General features: G+C 41.4%; 2 protein-coding genes across 2 annotated transcripts in view; both read right to left on the bottom strand.

The window, feature by feature from the left end:
- Nucleotides 1–1,173: 1,173 nt before the first annotated feature.
- On the bottom strand, nt 1,174–7,980 carry trim47 (tripartite motif containing 47). The gene is made up of 8 exons (XM_061752345.1): nt 7,699–7,980; nt 6,992–7,203; nt 4,603–4,648; nt 3,801–3,896; nt 3,492–3,716; nt 2,943–2,965; nt 2,687–2,808; nt 1,174–1,986 (listed from the first exon to the last, which is right to left on the bottom strand). The coding sequence occupies exons 1-8, from the start codon at nt 7,879–7,881 to the stop codon at nt 1,457–1,459; spliced, it is 1,437 nt and encodes a 478-aa protein (XP_061608329.1). The 5' UTR covers nt 7,882–7,980; the 3' UTR covers nt 1,174–1,456.
- A 674-nt stretch (nt 7,981–8,654) lies between these two features.
- LOC133467449 (FRAS1-related extracellular matrix protein 2-like) overlaps nt 8,655–11,469 on the bottom strand; it is a 30,319-nt gene continuing 27,504 nt past the window's right edge. Inside the window, exon 22 of the mRNA XM_061752334.1 lies at nt 8,655–11,120. Coding sequence (XP_061608318.1) covers nt 10,608–11,120 — 513 coding nt within the window. The 3' untranslated portion in view covers nt 8,655–10,607. The remainder of the gene's footprint in view (nt 11,121–11,469) is intronic.

Raw genomic sequence — 11,469 nt, 5'->3', positions numbered from 1 at the left:
TGGAGACGGAAAGAGAAAAAAAAAAGTTTGACGACAGCAAAAGGTGACACCCTTAAATCTCTTTTGAAACCCTAATTTCAAATCGTAACCCTATTTTGGAACCCTACCTTGAAACCCTAATCCTGTTTTGGAACCCTAATTTGAGACCCTAAACCTGTTTTGAAACCCAAAAACTCTCCCTCTTTAAACCTTACTTTGAAACCTTGACAGTTTTGAAACCCTGAACCTGTCTTGAAAACCTAACCCTATTTTGAAACCCTAAGCCTGTTTTGAAACCCTACTTTGAAACTCTTAACCCGGTTTTGAAAACCTGACCCTCTCTTAAACCACTAAACCTATTTTGAAACCTTAATCCCGTTTTGAAGCCCTCATTTGAAACCCTAACCCTGATTTGAAGCCCCAATTTGAAATCGTAACCCTATTTGGAACCTTAACTTGACCATAAGCCTGTTTTGAAACACTACTTTGAAAATCTTAGCCCGTTTTGAAACTCTTAATTTGAAACCTTAAACCTGTTTTAAAACCCTACCTTGAAACCTTAACACTGCTTTGAAACCCTGAACCTCTCTTGAAACCCTATTCCCATCTTGAACCTTGAAAACCTAACCCAGTTTCGAAACCCAAATTCCATTTAAAAACCCTGAACGTCTCTTGAAACCCTACTTTGACACCCGAACCCTGTTTTGAACGCTGCTTTTGACACTTTGCGACGTTCCAAGGGTGGATGTTATCGGGCGATCATATACACCAATGGAATTGCGTATTGACCAGAACCTTGTTCGAACACCGTGCGCTCTCACACAAACATTGGAGCTGCGCTTTTTCACATTTTTTGTTTTAGAAAAAAAGAGCTGTTGTGTAACAATCTCGGAAATATGAATATTCTTCCATACGATAGGACAACAATTCCATACTTTTCCAGACAGACCTGGAAATGTATGAAATAAAATTCCATTATTTTTCTATACTTGCGTAGGAATTAAAGGGATTAATAATAAAAAAAATAAAACATTTGTAGCAGAAAACCCTGAAATAATAATTACATGATGATGCCTGTCGAGTTAGTTTGACAACAAAAAAAAAGACCACCTGACAAAATAATAATACAAAAACACCACCTGACAATGCTAGCTTAGGGGAGTGGATCATTCAAAAAGAAAAGTTGAAACCATGAAAAGTCAAACTTGAAACTTTTAATCAAAATTTTCACATTCAACTCCGTATGACATGACTGCTAATTTTGGGAGTCAAAAATGCTTAAAACCACAAAAAGTAGAACAGATAACAGATAATTAAAATGTTTGCGTAAAAATGAGCAGCCCGTCGAGTCGGTTTCACAGAGAAAACATCGTGAGAAATTGGTCTTGAAACATTTGATCGGCAAAAAACAATTTCATTTGGTCACCCGTCGGCCGACGCAGTGGGCGTCGCCGCGCTTGAATCGAGGATCTCGCCGTCAGTAGTAGTGGCAGATGCAAAGCCGGCTGCCCGGATCGTTTTTGCCGGGGCTGAAGAACGGGTACACGGGCTCCATGAAGCACGTGTCGAACATGTACAGGCGCTTCATGGTGACGGCGTCGTAGAAGCTGAGGCACCCGCGGTCGTAGTCCAGGTAGACGCCCACGCGCGGCGAGTTCCAGTAGTCGGCCACGGGCACGCGGCCGTCCTCGCCGTTGGCGTACAGGCGGTCCTGCAGGCACAGGCTCCAGTAGCCGGCCGAGGGCGCCAGGCTGACGAAGCCTTTGCGGTTGCTGCCCTCGGTGGTGACGCCCAGGTACCACACGCCCTTGTCGCGCACGTCCACCTCCCAGTAGTGCTGCCCGCCGCAGTACTGCGCCGTTGCCAGCACGCCGCAGAAGCGCGTGAAGCGCACGGGAAGGTCGGGCTCCTGGCTGCGGGTGCGCAGCTCCTCCACCTTCGTGTCGAAGTCCGAGATGTGCAGGTTGGGGTGCGCCGTGTCCGGGTCCAGCGTCAGGTTCTGGGGCACTGGACGCACGGGACGGCACGGTTTTACAATCCAGTACTCACTCTCCCCATCATCCCGTCGAGACATCGGATGAAAATCGATTTTGCGTTACTAACAATAAAATGCACGCGAGATGAAGGTAGGACTTTTGTCCACTTGGGGTCGCCATCATTATGTTCTACTGTAGTATCTGTGACTGCTTCACTAGTCTGCTCTGCAAAAACTCAAAATCTTCCCAAGAATATTAGATTATTATCAAAACATATCTGATTACACTTAAAATACAGAGCACACAAAAAGTTTCCTTCCTTTGTTTTCAAGCTAATTTGTACTAGAAAGAAGTAGAAAAAAAAAATTGCCAGGGGAGTGATTTTTTTTTTACTTACTCCACTGGAAATGAAAAATAAGTTTTGAAATGTAATCAGATTAGTCTTGACTAGAAATAAGGCAAATACCTCTGGGAAGATTTGGCGTTTTTGGTGAGTGACGAGGTCATCAGCGAATGAGAGTGTAGATCACGGTCACGTTATTTCACGAGAATGAAGTCGTAATTACGCATCTGTATTTACGCTGCACTCGCTGATCAGATTTTTAACTGCGTTTGGACGAAGTCCGAGTTTGATCAAAGTGTTGATTTTGACATCCTTTCACGCTTCCACGACGCACGTAACAGCTGCGCGACTTGAGGCGTGGTGTAAAAATGGCGGCGAAGCGACTCACTGGTGTGCAGCACGTGCATCATCTTCTTCCACATGATGAGCTGGAACGGGCCCGAGAAGTCCGTGAACTCGGTGGGACTGCTGACCGGCTCCACCTCGACGAACGGCTTGCTGCGCACCGCCCTGACACGCGACACAACTTCAGCAATATTCATGACCGGAAGTCGAATGGAAATCTGAAATTTGCGGGAATGCCAAACAAACGCCACAAAATGGAGGACGGCAACATCGGTCGTAGAAGGAAATAACGGACTTACTCGTTGAAGGTCTCAATCAGGCTCTGGTGGAAGACAGATTAAAAAAAAAAAAAAAAAGAACATTTGAAATACATCGTGTTTGAGAATTTTACATGAAAAATCATTATGAAGAAATAGCAATTTGCATCAAAAAAGTCAGAACTTAATTTCACAAAAAGCAGCATTCATGAACTGCAAAAATGCTCTTAATGTTTTTGGGGTTTTTTTTAGGAAAAAAAGTCCTAATTTTATAAATGAACGTTACAATTTTCCCTGAAAAAAGCCCAAATATGAGGAAAATTGTGGCAACATTTGTTTTTCTTTTTCTGGAAAGGATTTTACGAGAAAAAAGCAGAAATCTTAGAAGAAAATGATTTTTGCAGAAAGCCCAAATTTAACAAAGAGTCATGTTTTGAAAAAAGTTGTGATTTTATAATACTAGCGGTAAAAAGTCGTAACCGTAATGAATAATATAAGAATCTTAAGACAACGAGGTCAAGATCTCAATTTGATGAGAATCAAATCCTAACGATGACAAAGTATGGTGTTGTGGTGTGTTGCGCGCGTGACCTCGAAGGTGGTCTCCCCGCCGATGTGCGCGTGGATGTCGGCGACGCACTTGGCGACGGCGGCCGCCTCGGCGCGGACGATCTCCAGGTTGTCGTCCACCACGGCCACCGCCGCCACCTCCTCGGCGTCCAGGCTGTCCAGCAGGGAGTCGCGCTCGTCCAGCAGGAACTGGACCAGCGCGCCCACGTCCGCCTCCACCCTCTCCTTCAGACGCTGCTTCTTCATCTGACGCGCCAAACACACGCACATTTCCTTCACTCGTTTCGGAACGACGTCGACGTACGGACGAGATATTTCGAGCGCGCGTACCCTGACGTCCGTTACGGTGCGCTCGTCGGCAGTGATGACTTTGAGGCACTGAGACTTGTGCCAGTTGAGCTCCATCAGACGCAGACGCAACTCCATCTGAAACAACGGCAACAAGAAACGCGCGCCGAACACGTGAGCCCACAGCAAAGACACAAAAACATGGCCGTTAAGACGACCCAGACTAAGAATGACAAAGAGAAAATGCCAGAAAATAGCCGCTGCTGAATATGTGCCCGCACGGCAAATTTCCATAACAATTTTAGTTCCATTTGAAAAAAAAAAAAAGCTGATTTTTTTTTCATGACTTCCTCCTTCTAAAGCCAACGCTTGTGATTGGCTCTCTCCGATCATGTGCCATTTCTGCTGTAATCTGAAAAATTGTTTTTCAAATATGACTTCCAAGTGCTACCTTTTGGCGCAATCTATTAGTTTAAGATTTTCATAACGTTTATTATAGTTTTAATCCACTTTTTTGTGTGTGGGGGTGGCGGGGGCACATCCAAGGATCGTGTTAATTCACTCATTTAAAATTAATAAGTAATTCAAATGTAATTAAATTATCTGCATTCATCTGAGAAAGTAATTTGAAATAGTTACGCTATTATTATTATTATTAAGTGCATTTCCAAAGTAATCTTCTCAACACGGATCCCCACATAACAAACGGTTACGATGACATCACAGCAACTTGATTGAATTGGAGGAGGAAGTACTAACTTCGTCGTCAAGATGCGCCATGTTGTCGTCTTTGTTTTCTTTCAACTTGAAATCAAATCAGATTTAAAAAAAAAATAAGGTTTACCTTCATGTCATGGACAACTTCTGAGACTGGAGCCACCTCGTGATGTCTGAAAGACAAAAAAAAAAAAAAAGATACCGCCTTTAAACGCAACACACTGCAATCATCAACATTCGCACTATGGGTGAAGTTTACATGCTACACGCCTGTCAAGTGCCATGGCAACGTGTTTACATGCCATGCTGGCGTGTTCACAACACGGCATGTGCCCAGCCAATCGATTCAGTCACGTTTACATGCCGTGACCGATTTCATTGGCCAATATTAGCGCTCCTAAAATGGAGCCTTTTTTTTGTTACACATTACAATAGAAGACAAATATGACATTAAAACAAACATTTGGGGAGGGAAACAATTGCCTTATTTTTCCTCTCTGTTGTGAAGTGATACAAATACTAAAAGGACAAAGTATTGTAAAACAGTCACATGTTCTGCATGTAATTCGTATATTTATTGTTGTAAAAGCGTTAAGGGACCCAAAAAGAAGTTACATTTCTTCTTTTTTTTTTGGGCCAATTAATCGGTTATCAGAATTTTATCCTGCCAAATATCAGAATCGGCATGAGCCCCACCCCAAAAAAAATAAAATCGGTCAGGCCCTCGTATTGAGTAACACGTTTAAATGCCACGATAACGTTACCTGCCATAGTAACGTGTTGAGCAACAGAGTACCGTTCAGTACGTGCCGCGACGACATTTAGACGGCATGGTGACATAATTCATGTTTAGTAACACGTTACGTGACATACTAACATGTGCCGCGGCAACACGTTACACGCCATATTGACGTGTTCAGCGAAATGTTCTGTATCATGGTGACGTGTTCTCAAACATTTTCCTCGCCATGTTATGTTCAGTAACGCTGCAACATGTAACGTGGCATGGGTGATTCGTTCAATTAGTGATAGACCGATTTGTTTGTTTTTCTAGGGCCCATACCGATTATTAGTAGCCGATAATTTGAGCCGATATTCGTTGTGGACTAAAAATGAAAATATTGGTGTCAAAATTTAAAAAAAGAAAAACTCCAACCCTTTACTTCATTTAAATGACTAAGCACATTTATTAAACAGCTTTTCATACTTGCAACATGTTAGTTTTTGCGTCAATGTTTTACATAATAATAAAATTGTTGTTTATAAAGTTGAAAAACAAAAGGTGCCGGGAGTTCCCAGGGTCAGCAGCGTCTCTTATTAAGTTAACTGCGCATTTAAATAAATAGTTCCCGAAAGTTTGGTCACGTAAATAAAACAGAGTTTGAGTTGTCAAGTCCACCAGCGCAGTGGGACCCCTTTCCACTCGTCGGCGGCTGGCCCCTTGAGGTAAAGATGCGGCCCATCCTCAGCGCAGCTACTGGCCGGCAGGTCGCAAGTGCCAGCCCGACATGGCATCAACGCGATCGCGTTCTCTCCGTTGCCTCTTGCGGCTGTCTCCGTCCTCCTGCTGTGTTCATCTGCAGCTGCCTGCTCCTCCCGGAGCAGCGGAACAGTCATTATTTTACAACAGCTTTAGACATGACTGCTTCGCTGTCACGCACACAATTCTCTAGCCATCCCTTCAACGTGCATACTTCCCTGCAAGAAAACAACATTTGACTATCCTTCTCTCCCAACTCGCAGACAATCAGACAATTCTTACTTTTATCTCTATTTCCCTATCAATATTATGAGGGTGAAAACTCTCCCCGGAAGCACGAATACGTATGCTTGACGCAGCAACTTAGCAGCTAGCTGGGTGTTAGCCTGCGAGCTAACCTCTTCCCCCATTGTCTATTACCGGGGGCTAGCTCAAGGCAAGGCACTGGCATCTTTATTTATACAGTCCGTGTAAATTTAATACACAAGGTAACTCAATGTGCTTTACATAATCAAAAGTACAAATTTATTCTAAGCAAATTCGGCCATGTTTTCGGGGACTGCGAGCGAGCAAAGCTGCTGCATGTGTATGTAGATATACATATACAAAAAACCTTAATAGGCTCATAGTAATGTTAAAAGTAGTTGTGCATTGTAGAGGACTAGGATTTATGACAATTTATGCAGAGTCTGCTGCCTTAACTTACCTTTGTAACGGTAATTTTCTCCCCGGACTGTCGCCGTTTGTTAAAACTTTCTCTTCTCTGTCCCGCCTGTGTGAGACCGAGAGCACTGTGTGCGCATTGCGTGGCTTTTACTGCGTGCTGATTGGTCGTTACCCGTGCAGTGGCTGTGCAAGGGTAACCAATCAGGCGGCGCTGTGGGCGGGACAATGTTGGAGAGAGAAGTCACACAGAGGCTCGCATCACAGCCAAAATAACTGTATAAAAAAAAAAAAAAAAATGATGCCGATATGCGGCAAAATGGCAAATAATGCCGGATAAACGCCCTCACTACCTTCGCGAAAGCCCGTTTACCTGTGCGACCGGGACTCCCTGCACACCACGCAGATGGGCCTCTTGTCCGTCTGGCAGTACAACTTGAGCTCCTCGCCGTGCAGCTCACACTTGCCGTCCACCTTGAGCGGCTTGGCGGGCGTCGGACTCGAACCCAAGCACTCCAGGTCGTCGATCTTGGCGACCAGGTTCTGCACCAGGTAGTTCTTGGTGAAGGTCCTCTTGTTGAACACCTGAATGGAAAAATGGAAAATAATCAGTTGAAAACCAACGAGAATGGCCGATGCTGTGAAGTGTCTGCCTATTCCTCCTCAAGCGAGGTCATATACACCCACGTGAAGCGACGGTTATCATCTGCCATATGCAACTGGTGCCCTCTCCCCAAGACAGACATCTTGCGTTGTCTCACAGCAAAGTGATAAGAGCGAGACAAGAACAAGGTCACCTTTCTTAGCCTCACATCCAAAGAAAAGATGAACATGAACAGGAATAGGCTGGCGACCAGTCCGAGCGAGGATGTCGGCAGACACGTTATTAAGTAGTTAACGAATGCGATTCAAGTCTCCTTTGAGTGGCTTCGAAGAAAAAACGTGTCAAAAGAACTGTTTCCTTTGAAGATGCTAGGGCGGGCGTGCTAACGCCTGTTAGCACAAGAAAGCTAAAGCGGTTTCGCCAACACCACAAACAAAAATATAAGACGCAAACAACTATTTCATGAATGGCTTTACCGTTCGACACTGCGGGCAATGGTAGCCGTAGTCTCCGCCATTTTCGTCCCAGTGCATGCAGATGCAGAAGCGGCAGAAATTGTGTCCGCACTTGAGGATGACCGGGTCCTTGAAGAAGTCCAGGCAGATGGCGCAGGTCAGCTCCTTCCTCACGTCGTCACCGGACGACGCGGCCGTAGCCATGTTGTCGTCGTTCGTTTTGTTTTGTTTGAAGCCAGGCAGGCAACGACGAGCAGCAGCAGCAGCCAGAGCCAGAGTACACAAACACAACCGGAAGCCGGAAACCGGAAGCCGGAATAGAAGGCTTCATCTTTTCGCTTGGCCAATCAAAAACCGGACTCTTTCGGGTGGGTTGTGGCCAAGAATGCAAAAATATTTAAGCCATAAAAAGATTACTTAATGGTTGTATTACTTAAAACAATTTTTAGAATAAATATTTATATATGGTTAATATATATTTAGTATTGACACTTCCCCCCCCCCTTTTTTTTGACACGTCCTAAACAGATCTACTCAATATTTTCCTCAAACTAATCTAAATCTACACAAAAGTAAATATATTCTTAAACTAAAATGCTCTGTTGTACTATGCTTTTCTTTCTATTGTTTAAATCAACTAAATATAGTTAAATAAAAAAATTGATTTTTGTGTATCCATTGTTTAGGTAACTACACTTATCGTTTGGGTACAATTTTGTAATAGTATAAAATATACATGTTTTTGTGTTTCCATTACTTATATTACACACACATATATATATATATAATATATATATATATATGTGTATACATATGTACACATACATATATGGATTCTGGTACCGCTTGTGGTAATAAAGCGACTGAAGTGCACCAGCGACAGGGCATTACAATAATATCAACTTTTAATTTGTCACTTGTACCTGAAGTTGCTTTTGTGGAGTACAATGACAATAACTTCCCGGGAGCAAAGCGTCCATATTTATTCTATTAAATACATTTTATTTCAAAAAACATTCCTAAAAAGACACAAAGTGAATATGAAGTTTGATTGTGACTGTCCTGTACATGGGAAGTGTGGCTATGATGTCATAAACATTAAATTACATTGCATAGCTTGGATTTGCATGGGCGAGTGTGGCAGCAATTACACATTTAGAAATAAGTCCTGCCCATAATGAGACAAATAAATAGGAACACTCAAATGTAAACAAATCGTATGATTATATGAGTTATATATATATATATATATGAGTATAACGTTCAGTGACCGTACCGCAACAGCTTCTTGTGTGTGTTTACAGTTCATGTCTACACAATGATAATAATGTGATGAGAACACATATTGTGAAAACAGCCAGCTGTAAAATAATAAAAGAAAAAACTCAGTAGTAGTAGAACACAATCCGGTTCAAATAGGTCATACAAAATGTAAACGGGAGATTGAACGTAATAACCCTTGATAGATTCATCTGCTGTTTGTTTCTGATATTACATGTTGCAATAAGTGCAGTCCATGTGGCATAATCCAATTTTTCAAACAATTCTGTGTATAAATTTAAAATTCAAGCCCAGGCTAACACAGTAAACTACGAAGGATGAAGTCATTTTGTTTCAAGAGAAAACGTTCTATTGTCCTGATTAAAATGTTTTGTAAAAGTTTGGATGCACTCTCTCATCCTATTGAATGAAAAACCCAAACTTTTGAATGGTAATGTAAAACTCTTGGATAAGAAGTGTAATTTTATCTAATCTAAAAACAAGTTAAAATATTTTGACAACTTTAATCTTGTAATTTTATGACTTTATCCCGGGGAAAAAAAATACAGCTGTAATTTCATACACTAATTTTTATCTGGAAAAAAAAAATGCAACTATTTTTTCCTCGTATGATTATGACTTTTTCCGTAAAGAATTTGACTCCAATTTTGTAATATTCTGACTCTCTCCCCCCAAAACATTTTTTTGTTTGGAAAAATATGTTAAAATTAAGACTTTTTTTATCTTCCCCCCAAAAAGACTTTAATCTTGCATGATGGCATTTTTTCCATAACATTTCAGATTTAATCTTGTAATATTCTGTCTTTTTGTTTTGATAAAAATATAACTTTAATCTATTATTCTTGTAATATTCTGACTTTTTTTTGCAAAAAAAACCCCCAAGTTTTTAATTTGAAAAATGCAGTTATAACTTTTTTACCGCATAATTTAATATAGTGATCTTAAATAATTGTAGCACTTTAATATAGTAATATTCTGACTTTTTGTCTTGAATATGACTTTGTTCTCGTAATATTAAGACTTTTTATCTTGAAAAAAATGGGACTTAAATCCTGTAATAGTGCGGTTTTTTTTGTTGGCAAAAAGCACCACTTTACAACTTTCTTACATAAAAATCCATATATAATCTTGCAATATTCTGACTTCTTAAAAAAAAAAGAAAGTTGACTCTAATTGCCTAGTATCAGATTATAATTTTTTTTGCATACAATTACAAAATTTCCCATAAATTTTAACTTAAATGTAGTATTTAGACATTTTTCTTTGAAAAAACAACAACTTTGTACTATATTGGTTATTAGTTTTTAATGCCGACAATGTTGTAATGTTACAATTTTTTTTACGAAAAATTTGGATTTTAATCTTGTAATGTTTTGACTCATCCCCATGATTTGAATCATGTAATACGACAACATTGCCCCAAAGATTGCAAAAATGGGTAATTATTATTGAAAAAAACAAAAACTTTAGAGTACTGTATAGTCATTATTTTTTTCCCTTATGGTGTGATCCTCATACTCTTCTGTACCACCATGCCATAGTGTAAAAAAAAAATAATAAAAATAAATACATAAATCAGTCTATAAAAGAAATAAAAAGCAAAGAAAGTATAATGACAAAATGCCTCCATGGTATCTTTTTGTTGCGTGTCAGACGTCGGAGCTGTTGCGACAGTGTTGCATCCTGACTACCAAGATGGGCTCTGAGCTAAGCGAACCTTTGACGGCTTCCCGCACGCCCTCCCGCCATTCTAGCTCCCGTTCGCCGTCCTTGCGTCTGTAGCGCACCGCCAGCGTCAGGACGCCGCCCATCAGCGCCATCAGCAGGACGCCCACCAGGGCCCCCGCCACCGTCACCGCGCCCTCATCCCCCCGGCCGCCGATCAGCTCGCCGGCCTGCGCGGAGGACGGCCGGTGTGCGGACCCCGCGGCCGCCGGACGTTTGACGCGGTCCAGGGCGACGTGCATGATATTGGTGCCGCGGTTGGCGTCGGGGCCGAGATCCGCGGCCGAAGCGGACCGGGTGCCCCCCGTGGAGGTGAAGGCGTGGCGGCGGCGGCGGCGGTGAGATTCCAGGCCGCGCTTCCCGATGCCTTTGTTGGCGCTTTCCCTGGAGCGCACCGTGTAGATGGTGTGAATGTACCACTCACGACCCGATGCCACCTGAACCAAACACACACAAGTTCGCTGTATGATTAAAAAAAAAAAAAAAAAAAAAAAAAAAATCAACAGTCAAAACAAAATCAAGTATCATGTACACGTTTTTAATTAAAATTAAAAGAGGCAAAAAATTAATGACAACAAAGAAAGAAAGATTCAATACAACAAAATAACATTAGAACCCAAAAATAAACAGCAAAAATAATAAATACAATCTATAATATAATAAATCCTAAAAAATATAACATACATGTAAATGTAAAAGTAATTCAAAAACTAAACATTTAAAATAAAACAAAACAGAAAATGAATAAAATAAATAAAACAAATACACAAATAAAATGAACAAAGC

This window comes from Phyllopteryx taeniolatus, chromosome 17, assembly GCF_024500385.1.
Source record: "Phyllopteryx taeniolatus isolate TA_2022b chromosome 17, UOR_Ptae_1.2, whole genome shotgun sequence".
NCBI classification, from domain to species: domain Eukaryota; kingdom Metazoa; phylum Chordata; class Actinopteri; order Syngnathiformes; family Syngnathidae; genus Phyllopteryx; species Phyllopteryx taeniolatus.
The sequence above is the reverse complement of the archived record's forward strand: the minus strand, read 5'-3'. Positions and strand labels throughout refer to the sequence as shown.

Bases quoted from the DNA above. Each gene is read 5' to 3' on its own strand.
- trim47 (XM_061752345.1), bottom strand. From the start codon at position 7,881: ATGGCTACGGCCGCGTCGTCCGGTGACGACGTGAGGAAGGAGCTGACC. The intron at 7,204-7,698 runs GTAAAGCCATTC...TTTTCCATTCAG, and splicing joins ATTGCCCGCAGTGTCGAACG to GTGTTCAACAAGAGGACCTT. The intron at 1,987-2,686 runs GTGAGTCGCTTC...CCGTGCGTCCAG, and splicing joins GATGCACGTGCTGCACACCA to TGCCCCAGAACCTGACGCTG.